This window comes from Oncorhynchus mykiss, chromosome 10, assembly GCF_057628025.1.
Source record: "Oncorhynchus mykiss isolate SJ-2025 chromosome 10, ASM5762802v1, whole genome shotgun sequence".
Classification (NCBI taxonomy): Eukaryota; Metazoa; Chordata; class Actinopteri; order Salmoniformes; family Salmonidae; genus Oncorhynchus; species Oncorhynchus mykiss.
This window is the reverse complement of record NC_143031.1, coordinates 19596876-19615041: the sequence shown is the minus strand read 5'-3', so window position 1 is coordinate 19615041 and position 18166 is coordinate 19596876. Positions and strand designations below refer to the sequence as shown.

The 18166-nt window shown below is 43.9% G+C and overlaps 1 protein-coding gene across 2 annotated transcripts; it reads left to right on the top strand.

The window, feature by feature from the left end:
• Window positions 1–10985: 10985 nt before the first annotated feature.
• Window positions 10986–17505, top strand: LOC110533456 (hepatic and glial cell adhesion molecule). Of its 2 annotated transcripts, none has more exons than XM_021617684.3 (7): window positions 10986–11209; window positions 13554–13898; window positions 14471–14752; window positions 15473–15566; window positions 15844–15938; window positions 16050–16120; window positions 16383–17505. In XM_021617684.3, the coding sequence occupies exons 1-7, from the start codon at window positions 11122–11124 to the stop codon at window positions 16713–16715; spliced, it is 1308 nt and encodes a 435-aa protein (XP_021473359.3). In that variant the 5' UTR covers window positions 10986–11121; the 3' UTR covers window positions 16716–17505. The 2 variants fall into 2 exon arrangements, with proteins under 2 accessions (XP_021473359.3, XP_090042211.1); XM_090186085.1 differs by having other exon boundaries at window positions 11113–11209; window positions 13554–13914.
• The last annotated feature ends 661 nt before the right edge of the window (window positions 17506–18166 follow it).

Below are 18166 nucleotides of genomic sequence, written 5' to 3'. Positions count from 1 at the left end.
ACATTACTGTGCAATCACATATTTAGAGTTTTTACTCAGTTCAAGTTTAAAAGTTAAAATGTAATATTTGTTTTCACTGCATGTTACTTCTCCTTAAACAAAGTGTTGTTTTTGATTAATAGATTTTTGCACTTTATTTTTTTGTATTTCAATCCAATTATATTTTAAAAATATTTCAGTTGAGTGGATGATAGAAAATTGCTATTATTGTTTTTTCTTTGAAGTAAATTTAGCCCACTTTTGCTAAAATAGAAAATATAGTCTACTGATGGTGCCTTGAATACCGGTTTCTTTCATTTAATGTTCATGTTATGGGGATATTTATATAAAGGAAATTTGTCTTTTGTGTCTGTTGAAAATTAAAGATTACTGACAGAGCCATAAGAAAATACTGCTTTATTTATCTGATCATATTGTAATATATTTGTTAGGTTTTCAGTAGGTTCAATTAGGTTCACTAGACTATATGCGTCATTTAAAATTTTTTCAATGAACATTCGAACAGTCCGGCCCTCGTCTTGTAGCTGATTTTTTTATTTGGCCCTCCGTCCATTTGACTTTGACACCCCTGCTTTATCTCGTCTCTTCAGTTCTTCAGTAGCCTCCACTGACCCCGAGGGGATTCTCCCTGAGGGGCGTGTTGTCGGGTTGACTGTCTGGGGAATTGAGAGGCAGGTAAAGCAAGCGCTCACTCACACTCCGTCGCCGCGCGCTTGTCCTAGGAACCTTCTTTTCGTTCCCGTTCCTACTCGTCTGGCCGTTCTTCAGTGGGCTCACTCTGCCAAGTTAGCCGGCCACCCTGGCGTTCGGGGTACGCTTGCTTCCATTCGCCAGCGTTTTTGGTGGCCCACCCGGGAGCATGACACGCGTCGTTTCGTGGCTGCTTGTTCGGTCTGCGCGCAGACTAAGTCCGGTAACTCCCCTCCTGCCGGCCGTCTCAGGCCGCTTCCCATTCCCTCTCGACCGTGGTCTCACATCGCCTTAGATTTTGTCACCGGACTGCCTTCGTCAGCGGGGAAGACTGTTATTCTTACGGTTGTCGATAGGTTCTCTAAGGCGGCTCATTTCATTCCCCTTGCTAAGCTTCCTTCTGCTAAAGAGACGGCACAAATCATCATCGAGAATGTTTTCAGAATTCATGGCCTTCCGTCAGACGTCGTTTCGGACAGAGGTCCGCAATTCACGTCTCAATTTTGGAGGGAGTTTTGCCGTTTGATTGGGGCTTCCGTCAGTCTCTCTTCCGGCTTTCACCCCCAGTCTAACGGTCAAGCAGAACGGGCCAATCAGACTATTGGTCGCATCTTACGCAGTCTTTCTTTTCGAAACCCTGCGTCTTGGTCAGAACAGCTCCCCTGGGCAGAATACGCCCACAACTCGCTTCCTTCGTCTGCGACCGGGCTATCTCCTTTTCAGAGTAGCCTCGGGTACCAGCCTCCGCTGTTCTCATCTCAGTTCGCCGAGTCCAGCGTCCCCTCCGCTCAGGCTTTTGTCCAACGTTGCGAGCGCACCTGGAAGAGGGTCAGGTCTGCACTTTGCCGTTATAGGACGCAGACTGTGAGGGCTGCTAATAAGCGTAGAACTAAGAGTCCTAGATATTGTCGCGGTCAGAGAGTTTGGCTCTCCACTCAGAACCTTCCCCTTAAGACGGCTTCTCGCAAGTTGACCCCGCGGTTCATTGGTCCGTTCCGTATTTCTCGGGTCATTAATCCTGTCGCAGTTCGACTTCTTCTTCCGCGATACCTTCGTCGCGTCCACCCGGTCTTCCATGTCTCCTGTATCAAGCCCGTTCTTCGCGCCCCCGCTCGTCTTTCCCCCCCCCCCCCCAATCCTTGTCGAGGGCGCACCCATCTACAGGGTCCGTAGGATTTTGGACATGCGTCCTCGGGGCCGTGGTCACCAGTACCTCGTAGATTGGGAGGGGTACGGTCCTGAGGAGAGGAGTTGGGTTCCCTCTCGGGACGTGCTGGACCGTGCGCTGATCAAGGATTTCCTCCGTTGCCGCCAGGTTTCCTCCTCGAGTGCGCCAGGAGGCGCTCGGTGAGTGGGGGGGTACTGTCATGTTGTGTCTTGTTTCTGTCCTTTCCTTTCACCCTGTCTCCCTCTGCTGGTCGTACTAGGTTACCGTTTCTGTCCCTCTTTCCCCCAGCTGTTCCTTGTCTTCTCTGACTACCTCATTTCACCCCTTTTCCCACCTGTTCCCTTTTTCCCTCTGATTAGGTCCCTATATCTCTCTCTGTTTCTGCTCCTGTCTTTGTCGGATTCTTGTTTGTGTGTCTCATGCCTGAACCAGACTATCATCGTGTTTGCTGCAACCTTGTCCTGTCCTGTCGGAATCTACCTGTCCATCTGAGCCCACGTGTGTTCATCATTAAAGAAACTCTGTTTGTTAATTCGCTTTTGGGTCCTCATTCACGCACCTGACAACATGACCATTTAGTCACGGTAAGGAGGCTTCTCCAAGCTCTGATACTGCTGATGGTCATTAGTAGCCTACCAAACTTGCTAACTGCCTGGTACTCAACACTCTAGTCATGCTGACATCAATGCAAATGAGTGCCCAGGAGACTGCATGAATCAGGCCTTCATGGTCGAATTGCTGCAAAGAAACCACTACTAAAGGACACCAATAAAAAGAAGAGACTTGCTTGGGCCAAGAAACAAGAGCAATAGACATTAGACCGGTGGAAATCTGTCCTTTGGTCTGATGAGTCCAAATCTGAAATTTTAGGTAGGTGAACGGATGATCTCTGCATGTGTGGTTCCCACTGTGAAGCATGGAGGAGGAGGTGTGATGGTGTGGGGGTGCTTTGCTGATGACACTGTCTGTGATTTATTTAGAATTCAAAGCACACTTAACCAGCATGGCTACTACAGCATTCTGCAGTGATACGCAATCCCATCTGGTTTGAGCTTAGTGTGACTATCATTTGTTTTTGAACAGGACAATGACCAAAAACACACCTCAAACACACCCTATTGAAGGGCTATATGAGAGTGATGGAGTGCTGCATCCGATGACCTGGCCTCCACAATCACCTGACCTCAACCCAATTGAGATGGTTTGGGATGAGATGGACCGCAGAGTGAAGGAAAAGCAGCCAACAAATACATATGCGGGAATTCCTACCTGTTGAGTGTAGGGGGCAGTATTTTGATTTTTGGATGAAAAACGTACCCAAATTTTACTTTCTCAGGCCCAGAATCTAGAATATGCATATAATTGTCAGATTAGGATAGAAAACACTCTAAAGTTTCCAAAACGGTCAAAATATTGTCTGTGAGTATAACAGAACTGATATTGCAGGCGAAAACCTGAGGAAAATTCAACCAGGAAGTGGCCTCTATTTTGAAAGCTCCATGTTTCATTGAATGCCTTCCCTCCATTTAAAGGGATATCAACCAGATCCCTTTTCCTATGGCTTCTCAATGTTGTGAACAGTCTTAAGACATAGTTTCAGGCTTTTATTTTGAAAAATTAGCGAGAAAGATCACATCGCATCAGTGAATAGCTGGGTGTCCCCAGAGTTTTGCTTGCGCAACAGTAGGATGGCAGCCATTGTCTCTCTCTCTCCTATTGAAGAAGCTAAAGTCTGGGTTGATATATTATCGATTATATATTGAAAAAACAACCTGAGGAATGATTATGAAAAACGTTTGACATGTTTCTGTGAACATTACGGATACTATTTGGAATTTTCGTCTGCGATGTCGTGACCACTCGAGCCTGTGGATTTCTGAACATAACGCGCCAAACAAAGGGCGCGTTACAAATGTATTGTGTAACTGGGAGTCTCGTGAGTGCAAGCGATTTAATTTATTGCTTTTCTGACATTCGTGACCAATCTACTTGGCTGCTAGCTGTTTGTAATATTTTGTCTACTGAGAGAGATGTTCTTACATAAACGCTTGGCATGCTTTCACCGAAAAGCTTTATTGAAATCTGACACACCAGGTGGATTAACAACAAGCTAAGCTGTGTTTTGCTATACTGCACTTGTGATTTCATGAAAATGTAATATTTTTAGTAACTTAATTTGAATTTGGCGCTCTGCAATTCAGCGAATGTTGACATAAATGATCCCGCTGACGGGATGGGTGCATCAAGAAGTTAAGACTGTTGGTTGAGAGAATGCTAAGAGTGTGCAAAGCTATCAAGGCAAAGGGTGGCTACATTGAAGAATCGCAAATATAACACTTTTTTGGTTACTACATGATTCCATATGTGTTATTTAAAAGTTTTGATGTCTTCACTATTATTCTACAATATAGAAATTAATACATATAAAGAAACACCTTGAATGAGTAGGTGTGTCCAAACATTTGACTGTATAATATTCTTTATATGTAAAGACAACATTAAATGAAGAATAGTCTGATGGGTGACAATATTAGCCTATCACTTGTGAATGATGTATTATCACTTGTGAATTATGCCCAGCTTGTGCATTAAGGCAAGAAACAGAGCACACCTTTTTTTGCGACTTTTTATCAAATCATAGTTGTATACCTCATGTATCATAGTCCATATGCCTATATGTTTTGATAAGGTTTGTAATTACAACTAAAGTGGCCCAATAACTTCTTAAAATTAAAACATTAATATGCTTTATAACCGGTGTAGAGCCTAACTGACATACATAGGCTGCGTGTGAGTTTCACGTTTAGGGAAGATAATTTTCACCATTAAAATTGACCTTAATAATACAGTTGAAGTCAGAAGTGTACATACACCTTAGCCAAATACATTTAAAATCAGTTTTTGACAATTCCTGACATTTAATCCTAGTAACAATTCCCTGTTTTATGTCAGTTAGGATCACCACTTCATTTTAAGAATGTGATATGTCAGAATAATTGTAGGGAGAATGAATTATTTCAGCTTTTATTTCTTTCATCACATTCCCAGTGGGTAAGAAGTTTACATACACTCAATTAGTATTTGGTAGCATTGCCTTTAAATTGTTTATCTTGGGTCAAAAGCTTCGGGTAGCCTTCCACAAGCTTCCCACAATACGTTGGGTGAATTTTGGCCCATTCCTCCTGACAGAGCTGGTGTACCTGAGTCAGGTTTGTAGGCCTCCTTGCACGCACACGCTTTTTCAGTTCTGCCCACAAATTTTCTATGGGATTGAGGTCAGGGCTTTGTGATGGCCACGCCAATACCTTGACTTTGTTGTCCTTAAGCCATTTTGCCAAAACTTTGGAAGTACGCTTGGGGTCATTTTCCATTTGGAAGACCCATTTGCGACCAAGCTTAACTGATGTCTTGATATTTTGCTTCAACATATCCACATAATTTTCCTGACTCATGATGCCATCTATTTTGTGAAGTGCACCAGTCCCTCCTGCTGCAAAGCACCCCCACAACATGATGCTGCCCCTCCCACGCTTCACGGTTGGGATGGTGTTCTTCAGCTTGCAAGCGTCCCCTTTTTCCTCCAAACATAACGATGGTCATTATGGCCAAACAGTTATATTTTTGTTTCATCAGACCAGAGGACATTTCTCCAAAAAGTAAGCTCTTTGTCCCCATGTGCAGTTGCAAATTGTAGTCTGGCTTTTTCATGGCGGTTTTGGAGCATTGGCTTCTTCCTTGATGAGCGGCCTATAAGCTTATGTCGATATAGGACTCATTTTACTGTGGATATAGATACTTTTGTACCTGTTTCCTCCAGCATCTTCACATGGTCCTTTGCTGTTGTTCTGGGATTGATTTGCACTTTTCGCACCAAAGTATGTTCATCTCAAGACAGAACGTGTCTCCTTCCTGAGCAGTATGATGGCTGCTTGGTCCCATGGTGTTTATACTTGCGTACTATTGTTTGTACAGATGAACGTGGTACCTTCAGGTGTTTGGAAATTGCTCCCAAGGATGAACCAGACTTGTGGAGGTCTACAATTGTTTTTCTGAGGTCTTGGCTGATTTCTTTTGATTTTCTCATGATGTCAAGCAAAGAGGAACTGAGTTTGAAGATAGGCCTTGAAATACATCCACAGGTACACCTCCAATTGACTCAAATTATGTAAATTAGCCTAACAGACGCTTCTAAAGCCATGACATCACTTTCTGAAATTATCCAAGCTGTTTAAAGGCACAGTCAACTTAGTGTATGTAAACTTTTGACCCACTGGAATTGTGATACAGGGAATTATAATTGAAACAATCTCTCTGTAAACAATTGTTGGAAAAATTACTTGTGTCATGCACAAAGTAGATGTCCTAACCGACTTGCCAAAACTATAGTTTGTTAATTATCAAGAAATTTGTGGGGTGATTAAAAAACGAGATTTAAGAGAGGTGAGAGGTGCTTCGGAGCAAGGCAGCCGGGGGAAGGGAATTATAAATTGCCTATTATATTTAGCCCAAGTGCACAACAGCCACTTTGGCCGCGAAAGGCATGTTTTTTAAGGGGCATTACGGCTACACAAGGATGCCGCAGGGAAATTTGAGACCTGGTGAGAATATTATCAAGTGCTTGTCAAATTGTGAACATGTCAAGTCTACTCCTGCTCCCCCGCTCTGGCGCTTGATGTTGCCGGTCTACTAACCACCTGTCCTAGCAACTCATTATTACGCACACCTGGCAATAATCATGAGGCACATCTGAACTTCATCACTCCCTGATTACTTCCCCTTTATCTAGCGCTCCGTTGAATTAGGTAGTATTGTTTCCTGTTTTCATGTTTAGACGGTACTCCTGTTTTTGTATTCACCCCTGGTTCCTGTGCAACCAGGGGGGAAAAAAAATTCTAGATCACCTGTACTCCACACACAGACCCGTACAAAGCTCACCCTCCATTTGGTAAATCCAACCATAACTCTATCCTCCTGATTCCTGCTTACAAGCAAAAATTAAAGCAGGAAGCACCAGTGACTCGGTCTATATTAAAGTGGTCAGATGAAGCAGATGCTAAACTACATAACTGTTTTGCTATCACAGACTGGAACATTTTCCGGGATTCTTCCGATGGCATTGAGGAATACACCACATCCGTCACTGGCTTTATCAATAAGTGCATCGAGGACGTCGTCCCCACAGTGACTGTACGTACATACCCCAACCAGATGCCATGGATTACAGGCAACATTCGCACTGAGCTAAAGGGTAGAGCTGCCGCTTTCAAGGTGCGGGACTCTAACCTGGAAGCTTACAAGAAATCCTGCTATGCCCTGCGACAAACCATCAAACAGGCAAAGCATCAATACAGGGCTTAGATTGAATCATACTACATCGGCTCCGACGCTCATCTTATATGGCAGGGCTTAAAAACTATTACAGACTACAAAGGGAAGCACAGCCGCGAGCTGCCCAGTGACACGAGCCTACCAGATGAGCTAAATCACTTCTATGCTCACTTCGAGGCAAGCAACACTGAGGCATGCATGAGAGCATCAGCTGTTCCGGGTCGACTGTGTGATCACACTCTCCATAGCCGACGTGAGTAAGACCCTTAAACAGGTCAACATGCACAAGGCTGCAGGGCCAGACGGATTACCAGGACGTGTGTTCCGGGCATGTGCTGACCAACTGGCAGTTGTCTTCACTGACATTTTCAACATGTCCCTGATTGAGTCTGTAATATCAACATGTTTCAAGCAGAAACCATAGTCCCTGTGCCCAAGAACACAAAGGCAACCTGCCTAAATGACTACAGACCCATAGCCATGACGTGCTTTGAAAGGTTGGCAATGGCTCACCTCAACACCATTATTCCAGAAACCTTACACCCACTCCAATTTGCATACCGCCCAAACAGATCCACAGATGATACAATCTCTATTGCACTCCACACTGCCCTTTTCCACCTGAACAAAAGGAACACTTATGTGAGAATGCTATTCATTGACTACAGCTCAGCGTTCAACACCATAGTATCCTCAAAGCTCATCATTAAGCTAAGGATCCTGAGACTAAACACCTCCCTCTGCAACTGAATCCTGGACTTCCTGACAGGCCGCCTCCAGGTAGTGAGGGTAGGTAGCAACACATCTGCCACACTGATCCTCAACACTGGAGCTCCCCAGGGGTGCGTGCTCAGTCCCCTCCTGTATTCCCTGTTCATCCACGACTGCATGGCCAGGCACGACTCAGAATGAGAGACTGATGAAGTGTGTGCAGCTTGCAACTTTTTTCAGATCATAATTAGAGTCCAATCATGCAGTCTTAGTGTCACATGAGTTCACGCTGGAGAGACGAAGCAGGTACGGGGAGTAAAACATTGAATAAATAACGGACATGGAACGAGACAGGAACAGCATCAGCAAACTAATAAAAAAACAATACAATGCAGCCACGTGGAACAGAGCTGGGGGACTGAAAAATATAGGGGAGGAAAAAAAACAGGTGATAAGTGAGTCCAGGTGAGTCCAATAACGCTGATGCACGTGACGAGGGAAGGCAGGTGTGCTTGATGGATGGCAGGAGTGCGTGATGCAGGCCACTTGGCGCCCTCAAGCGCCAGGGGAAGGAAGGAGCGGGAGCAGACGTGACACATAGAATGTATTAAAAATCTAAACATTTATCCCAACATTTGTATCACAATTAAATTGCATTAATAACTCTAAATTAAGCATATAGGACCAGTTTCTTTGTTAACCGATCAACACGCAATAGCCGCATGTGCGCATTTCCTTTGAAATCATTTTGAGAAAATATACTTCATACTATAAAATTATTGTAAAATAATGCCACGGAATTCTAAGCAATTATTGTCTGCTAAATGAACAAGTGAAGCCCACAGCCATATGGCATAGCCATATCAGGTCCTAACATAAGCATTACATGGGCTTGCTCCTACCTATCTTTCCGATTTGGTCCTGCCGTACATACCTACACGTACGCTACGGTCACAAGACGCAGGCCTCCTTACTGTCCCTAGAATTTCTAAGCAAACAGCTGGAGGCAGGGCTTTCTCCTATAGAGCTCAATTTTTAAGGAATGGTCTGCCTACCCATGTGAGAGATGTAGACTCGGTCTCAACCTTTAAGTCTTTATTGAAGACTCAACTCTTCAGTAGGTCCTATGATTGAGTGTAGTCTGGCCCAAGAGTGTGAAGGTGAACAGAAAGGTACTGGAGCAACAAACCGCCCTTGCTGTCTCTGCCTGGCCGGTTCCCATCTCTCCACTGGGATTCTCTGCCTCTAACCCTATTACAGGGGCTGAGTCACTGGCTTACTGGTGCTCTTCCATGCCATCCCTAGGAGGGATGCGTCACTTGAGTGGGTTGAGTCACTGACGTGATCTTCCTGTCCGGGTTGGTGCCCCCCTTTGGGTTGTGCCGTGGCGGAGATCTTTGTGGGCAAGTGCAGGTTGGTATATACTCGGTCTTGTCTCAGGATGGTAAGTTGGTGGTTGAAGATATCCCTCTAGTGGTGTGGGGGCTGTGCTTTGGCAAAGTGGGTGGAGTTATATCCTGCCTGTTTGGCCCTGTCCGGGGGTATTGTCGGACGGGGCCACAGTGTCTCCTGACCCCTCCTGTCTCAGCCTCCAGTATTTATGCTGCAGTAGTTTATATGTCGGGGGGCTAGGTTCAGTCTGTTATATCTGGAGTATTTCTCTTGTCTTATCCGGTGTCCTGTGTGAATTTAAGTATGCTCTCTCTAATTCTCTATCTCTTTCTCTCTTTTTCTCTCTTTCTCTCTTTCTTTCTTTCTTTCTCTCTCTCGGAGGACCTGAGCCCTAGGACCATGCCTCAGGACTACTTGGCCTGATGACTCCTTGCTGTCCCCAGTCCACCTGGCCGTGCTGCTGCTCCAGTTTCAACTGTTCTGCCTATGGAACCCTGACCTTTTCACCAGATGTGCTACCTGTCCCAGATATGCTGTTTTCAACTCTCTAGAGACAGCAGGAGTGGTAGAGATACTGTTGTACCCTCGACAACTACTGTGATCATTATTATTTGACACTGCTGGTCATTTATGAACATTTGAACATCTTGGCCATGTTCTGTTATAATCTCCACCCGGCACAGCCAGAAGAGGACTGGCCACCCCTCATAGCCTGATTTCTCTCCAGGTTCTTCCTAGGTTCTGGCCTTTCTAGAGAGTTTTTCCTAGCCACCGTGCTTCTACACCTGCATTGCTTGCTGTTTGAGGTTTTAGGCTGGGATTCTGTACAGCACTTTGTGACATCAGTTGATGTAAGAAGAGCTTTATAAATACATTTGATTTGATAAGGACAACCCATAGTATGCTATTCTGTTGTTCTGAAATAGACTACATTTCTTCATATCCTGTTTCTTTAGACCTGTCTAAAATAAATAATGGATTTATTGTGATGGTGTAGGCTATATTAAATTAATTTAATATACTTTTTAAAATGTCTGCATCAGGTCTGCATCAGTGGCTTGTAGGCTATGCGTGGAAGCCAAGAGATACTACATGTTTTTGTGCTAATTAACGGTCAATTACAGTGAGACCGGCAGTTATTTTCTTGACAATCACAGGCTGACAAAATTTCATGGCCGCCACAGCCCTAACCCTATTCCCTTTATAGTGAGTGCACTACTTTTTTACCAACGCCCAAATAGCACTATAGGGGAAAGGATGCCATTTAAGATGCAGACCTTACTCAGCAGGACCATTAGAGAAGGGCCCTCCTATCTATGCCCCTAATACTGAGAACAGAGTAACAACAAGTGGCTTCAGACTGATTCAAAGTATAAGCGTTCAGTGGCCAGGGTAAAACCTAAATAGCCTAGGTCTTGCCATGGCATTGTCAGCGCATTTTGGCCATTTCCATTCCAGGAGTGTATTTGAATAAGCTTAAGTGATGTTCTAAAGGGACATTTATTGCTGCACTTGGAATTTCACTCATGCTTAGAAGCTTACTATGCACGTTTTAAAAGTAGTCTAACTACAAATCCAGAATTGTGCAGAAAATAAACAAGATGTGTGCTTTATTTTCTGTACAATTGTTCTACTAAACACACACACACACACACACACACACACACACACACACACACACACACTGCTGTTGTGTTGCTTTGTTGTGCAGTGCACCCAGTCCTTGTGGAGCCCTGCCTTGGAGGAATGTCTGTGTGCTCTCTCGGGGGACGTGCCCAGAGTGGACAAATCATGCTAATTGTCTTGGAGAGAAACAGAGCGTTAGACCCAAGATGAAGGCAGAGAGGGAGGATCTCTCCAAAGCCATAGCCGCTCCTCAACTTTTGCTGCTCTGGTGTCTTCTTGTCTCACCTCAGTCAGGTAAGGGAAACTTTCCCCTGTTTTTGGAAAACACATCTGTACTGACTTATTAAAGGAATGTGTAGTGTACACTTGCAAGGCTAAGACAATGTGGGTGGGAAGTATTTAGAGTGGAGTGGGCAAGTGTAGGTTGGTTTATGCATGTTTTCTGACTGACGTATTTGTTTGGCTGATAAGTTGGACACATACATTTTGTGTCCTACTAAATTATGCCTACTTTTGCTTGTAAATTTGTTCATGTAAATTCATATATTCAATAAAAAAATATGACGGTCAATCATTCAACAGCCCCTAATAAGACCCCTATTATGAATTTAAATGTCTCAGAATATTTATTGAATTAATTTGATTAGCATATCTGCATAGGTACCATATAAATTACAAAAACAATTACATAAAACACAATTTCCATGTCAAACAAGCAAATAAACATTTCCTTGTTGTGTACTAGCTTATATTCTGAAAAACACTTTATTTAAAACATTCAAACTGACTTCACAATGCCACACAGTATGTATTTTTATTACTATTGCTCAATTACTAGAAAGAAAATTACACTCTGATGACACTCATAAAACTATACATAATCTGTGGATTTAAAAATAGATTGATGAAGATATAGTATTTGGCAGAAAGCAGTCACAATGGGACCCAGATTCAATCCTGGAGTAAAATGTACTTTCAATGGACATTCTCTATTGAGAATGGTTTTTAGTCCAGGACTGCTTAATCTGGATTTGGGAAACCGGCAAATAGGGTTTAGACTTTAGAGAGTTTAGGCGTTCGGTCTGTACAAAAAGCTGTTTAGTTCATATCAATGGTATTTGATCTCTGTAGAGCCCATGTGGAAACTATGCTACTCAGATGTCTTCCGGTTGGTTCAGCAGGTTTGCCAAAGGTTGGAGAAGAACCTGAGCTCAGGCTATTGAGGTGTGACCTAGATACATAAATGGAAAGCTATACGAGGAATTGATCATTTTGTACATATATAATTCTAATTGTATATGAGATATAGAAAAAAGGTGTGCAGAGTCAAACATGATACTTGGTACTTTTATAGGTGCGGTTGTGTCATGTCATTGCGGTTGTGTTGTCATCAGCAGAATCACTGGGGCCCTCTGTCTTTGGGCTCAGCCAATCGGGGAGCTTGTGTTGCTCTGAGGCCTCTTTCATGGGCTGCCAGGAAGGAAATTGGCCCAAACAATCCCCCCTTTTGTCAGCTCATCACAGCCGTCCAAAAGGACTGCGAGCCGTTACCACGGTGATGCAGTGCTGCCACACAGGCTCCATGCAGCGCACTCTGCCCCGGCGGAGGAGGGGGCCCGGTGCCCACAGTCAAGTCATCAGCAGCCTGCCGCCCACAACAACAGCCAGCAGAGCTAGTTACAGTCCTTTGGCTCTCACTTTATAAGCCCACTCTGATCACATACTGTAGGCTATTACTATCAAAAATAATTCTCTGGTCAATCAACTCTGAAAGAATTTCTGCAAAATCTGTTGGCCATAAGTTAGACGATTTTAGATATGCCTTGTAGTGAAGTTGTTGAACTAGCTAAGGGGCTAAGAGAAATCTTAGCATAACCCAGACCATGACCTGTTAACAATGTCACGCCTTCTAGCCACAAATGCTTGAATAGAAGCATGTCATTTAATCAAGGACGGTTTAGACACGACTGTGATGGTGGTATTGGTGGTGTGGAGATTGTGGACAGCCAATATTTTTCTGAATACTAACCTTCACAGTGTAATGGAATAGGAAAGGTCCACAGGAGGATGCTGAGGGAAGGACGGCCCATAATACTGTCTGGAATAGACCGAATGAAATGGCATCAAACACTTGGAAACCATGTGTTTGATGTATTTGATACCATTCCAGTAATTCCACTCCAGCCATTACCACGAGCCAGTCTCCCCCAATTAAGGCTCCACCAACCTCTGAGGGAAGTGTGCCAAGTGTCCTTGAGTACACGATCTGGGTAAAGCTTGTTTGTTGGATGGCTTGCTAGTGTAACCGGTGTGAAATGGCTAGCATTTCAATCGGTGAGGTGACAGAGGGTCCCTGGTTCGAGCCCAGGTTGGGGCGAGAAAAGAGATGGAAGCAACACTGTTACACTAGGCCTATTTAAAATACACTTGTAGCAAGCTGAAATGGCATTGCAGGTAGGATACACCTGTACCCTATTGCAGTTTAATGCATGTATCAGTTTATCCATGTCACACATGCGTGTAAGTGGTGGAACACGTGTTCCATTCATATGAACTGAGACGTGTATAGAATAGAAATCTGCTAAATATACAGTATAACCTGAATAAATAGACTCCGTTCCATCTCCTCTGGGTCCAGGACGTGTCAAGGGAGTCAACATCACCAGCCCTGGCTCTCTGATCCGGGGCACGTTGGGCGGGGAGGCACTCCTCTCTGTTCGTTACAGCAGCTCCAGCCCCGACGCGCCAGTCATCAAGTGGCAGCTGAAGAGGGACGACAAGCCCGTCACTGTGGTCCAGTCCATTGGCACCGAGATCATTGGGAACCTGAGGCCCGAGTACCGGGACCGCATCCTGGTGTTTGAGAATGGCACCCTCCTACTCCACAACCTCAAACTCTCTGATGAGGGCACCTATGAAGTGGAGATCTCCATCACGGATGATACTTTCACCGGAGAGGGGAGTATCGACCTGACTGTGGATGGTATGTGGTCCAAAGTGTAAGCAAGAGCCTATCTCCTGATTCTGTAGCAGAGGCAGCTTGATGTACAAGTAAACCCCTTGGACAGGATGCTAGTCTATAACAGGGTCTTACCCCCCAATCCATCTCCATAATGCTGAGATACATTGGGTACAATTTTTCGTCTTTGACCCCCCAACCTTCCAATCTCAGGGAAGACACTCGATCCACAAGGCAATTGGGATGGTTGATGCATATTTTAGTATAAGTTTACTTGTCCTTTATGACATGACTTGCTTGTAGGAACTGCTGGGATTGTCTGTGATAAAACCAAAGGATTTTTTGCCTTTTTGTTTATACATATTTCTCACACATTTGTATGACTGAAACATTGGCTGAATTGTCAAGGAAAGTGCAGGGGACAATGGTCCAAACCATGTTGTTCTTGTAAAGGCATTGTTGCAATGAGGGTCACCTGAGAAGTTGTTAATGTACACCTGAGCTAATTTTTTTAACACATCATATCAGTACAACCTTTGGCCCAGAAGGAAGAGACATATCTTGACGTGTCTGACTACTATACTTATTCTCCATAGAGCCCATATCCAGACCTTACGTCCACATGGAGGCGTCCTCAGTACTGGAGCTCAGTGAGCATTTCACCCTCAACTGCTCCCATGACAACGGAACCAATGCCAAGTACAGCTGGCAGAAAGGAGGGAAACTGTTGACCAATGAGACCCGTCTGCAGCTGTCACCTGACCAGAAGCTCTTGACCATTGTGCGGGTGCTGATGGTGGATGATGACATCTATGGATGCGCGGTCGAGAACCCTATTGGGAGCATGAAGAGCCTGCCCATCAAACTCACTGTCTACAGTAGGCTATACAGTGGCACTATAGGCTTGAACCAGTGGCAATTCAGTCACAATCTTTAATCCGATTTTAGGTCAAACGGCAACGTTGCCACATGCTTTGCTACAAAATTGAGGGATGAGGCTGGATAACTCCTGTAATAATCTCTGGCTATTTAACCCATTATATAGGCAACTTTAGAAAGTACACACTAAATCAATTGAAATTATTTTCATAATGTCATCTCAGAGCGCTTTTCCCCTAAAGTCCTTCTTGTCACTGGTTCAAGCCCAGGGCGTGCAACAAATACTTCACTGAAAAGCAAGTCCTTGTATGTCAGAGAAGGGGTGAAAAAAAGGCAAATGCAAGCAATATATATATATTTTTTTTACTAACTGTAGCCTAATGTACCAGCAGCAAAAAGATAATGAGTGGGAGGGAAGTTGATCACTGGCTATACATCCAGTACATGACTACATCACAGAGACATGAGTGTGTGCGTGGGAGGACAGGGGAGGAAGTACATGCTGTAATTCTGCTTCAACATGTTCTTAAGTAGTTCTACTGTGCTGTTTGTTTTCCTATGTGGTTGCGCCCCAAATAGCACCCTATTCCCTATATAGTGCACTACTTTTGAACAGAGCCTCGGGGGCCCTGGTCAAAAGTGTACACTAAATATGGAAAAGGGTGCCATTTGGGACAAAAACCTATGACCCTCCTACCCTCCTGACCCTCCCCCAACAGGGAGGAGTTCCCTCTACATCATTCTCTCCACCGGGGGTATTTTCCTCCTTATCACCTTGGTTACGGTGTGCGCCTGCTGGGGGCCGTCCAAGAAGTAAGAGCCAAACACACTTTTGTCTCACTCTCTACATGTTTCTGGATGCTTTGGTCTGTTCATGGTCCTATGGGTTGGGAATACTTTTCCATATTTAGTGTACACTTTTGACCAGGGCCCCCGAGGCTCTGTTCAAAATTGTACTGATATACTGTAGTGTTAAATAGACAAAATGCTAAATTTGACATGAACAATGTTGTTTTGAACAGTTTTATACTGTATAATTTAAGCACACAGTTGATTCTCCCGTACAGTATATTGTATGTTTATTGTGCAGAGAGCGGCAGAAACAGCAAATGAAGCCCAGAGGTTTGGCAGGACTGCCAAGGCATTTAATAGAACACCCTGATTATTCCCCAATCAATCATGCAGGTAAGGAACCTAATAATTAATTGTATTTATATTTCCTAGTTATTCATAAGAATTATAAATTGTTGTGCTACACCAAAAGTCTTCATCCAATGTATTCTTCATCCTCTACAGTTGACGTTGTACCAAAAATGATGACTGAACATGAACGCAAGAATCCAGTGGCACTCTACATCCTCAAAGAGGTACCTTTTTAAGTAACAAAAAAGCTGTCATCAGTATCTGACTCAAAACATAGCTAAAAAAGACATTTTAATTTAATAAATCAATAAAAATCCCAGAGATACTGTGGGGACTTGTAGGTTTTTATTTCTCAACCCTCATTCAGGTGTTAAGATGACTACAATATCTCAATGTAGAAAAAAATACAGCCAGTATGTATTGTTCTGGACCTGTTCAGAGCATTGTGTGTGTGTCTGAGTATTGACTTGGTTTCCCTCGTTGTAGGATTTCCCTCAGGGCGACCATGACTCACCCGGCAACATGGGCCTTGGCCCCTCCTCTGAACCACCCAGCAGCCCCCCCGGCTACAGCAGCTCCCTGACTCCCTCCTCACGCTCCCCTGAACCCCCCGCCCACTCCTCTCGCAGGTACCCCCGCACCCCGATCAGCTCCCCCCCTTCACATCACAACAAGGTGCAGAGCAAGTCCTCCACCCCCTCCCCACCCCGCACTCGAAGCTCCGGGCGCATGGTTCGCGCCCCAGTGGGCATACCGCCTGCCAGTCAGTTGGAAGAGCCCACCCCCACACTTGAGAGCAACGGTACAACTCAGCCTTGATTGTCTATCTACAAGTCCTGGAGGGATGAAGTGTGTGCAGACTTATGTTTCAGCCCAGCAATAAGACATCTGGTCTAAATTGAAAACCTTGACTAGTTGAGAAAGGATTGTATTCATTAGGCACAAAAGGGAACAAAATGGCCTGAAATAGTGATGGACTAACTGGAATTTTCCAAAAGAAACATTCATTTTCTTTTTTCTTTGTAAAAAGTTATATGGTTACTGGTGTGGTGAAGCTGTTGTCTACCCCTGGTCTCCTTTTGTCTACCCCTGGTCAACATGTTCTTCCCCCCTCCATGCCTTGGTGCTGTAGAGAGACATGCATCTGTGTGTTTACATGGCGTCTGTATGTATATACGTAAATAGATTTTATATGAAGTTATAGTGCAGTAATGTTTGTCTCAGAACCCAACACAGCACTTAATCATCTCAATATTTTTGTAAATACACTGTCATCCTCCACAACTGTATGAGTCAGGTTTAGGTTTTAAGTCATGACACGTTAGTGAGCCGATTATTTTTTCTTCAATTATATTATGTCCTATTCATAAGACCTGTTCAAATGTATAAAACCTCTCTTTAAAGATACCCATTTATTCATATGTTGGTACATTTTGTATTGTGTGGATGTTTGTAATTTAACTAATCATTTTCTTTGTTATTGGGTATCATAAATGAATAATCATTCAATGTTTTTCCTTTGTATAGATTCATAGAATTATTATGAAAATCAAAGGATACATTGTACATATCAGTAGATATGTTTATTAAAGGCATGATGAGGAGGAAATATTGGTTGTCATTTATACATTTGTTTCACTCAAAGTGAAACTTTTGTGAATGTTTGAATGTTTCAAACACTTTATCCTCAATATTGTCAATTTGCATCTTCAGGTGAGCATGCATTTTTGCCATTTATCTATGCAGTTAGTGTAGCAGATGGCAATCTGTGAAACTCAGCCTGAAGTGCCTCCACTTGCGCTGCAGAATAGCTATTTTTTCAGTGGTGCGACAATATAAGACCCTTCGAGAGGGCAGTTACGTGTGATAGCGAGGCAGAAGTCCTGGGTTCGAGCCTCGGTATGAGTGAATCAGGAGGAAGCTGTACCCGCTAACCAAGCAGCGTGACGTATTTTACAATGGTGCCGTGTTCCGGATCATCAGTTGGGCTCAGCTCAATGATGGGGTCGCTGTGGAGTGGGTTTGGGGGGTGAATGTAGCAGAAGGCGATGTGTGATAGTCACTCCTCAGCCTGAAATGGCTCTACTTGTGCTGCCGAATAGCTACAGTGCCTTGCGAAAGTATTCGGCCCCCTTGAACTTTGCGACCTTTTGCCACATTTCAGGCTTCAAACATAAAGATATAAAACTGTATTTTTTTGTGAAGAATCAACCAGAAGTGGGACACAATCATGAAGTGGAACGACATTTATTGGATATTTCAAACTTTTT

Bases quoted from the DNA above. Each gene is read 5' to 3' on its own strand.
- LOC110533456 (XM_021617684.3), top strand. From the start codon at position 11,122: ATGAAGGCAGAGAGGGAGGATCTCTCCAAAGCCATAGCCGCTCCTCAA. The intron at 11,210-13,553 runs GTAAGGGAAACT...CTCTGGGTCCAG, and splicing joins TCTTGTCTCACCTCAGTCAG to GACGTGTCAAGGGAGTCAAC. The intron at 15,567-15,843 runs GTAAGAGCCAAA...TTTATTGTGCAG, and splicing joins TGCTGGGGGCCGTCCAAGAA to AGAGCGGCAGAAACAGCAAA.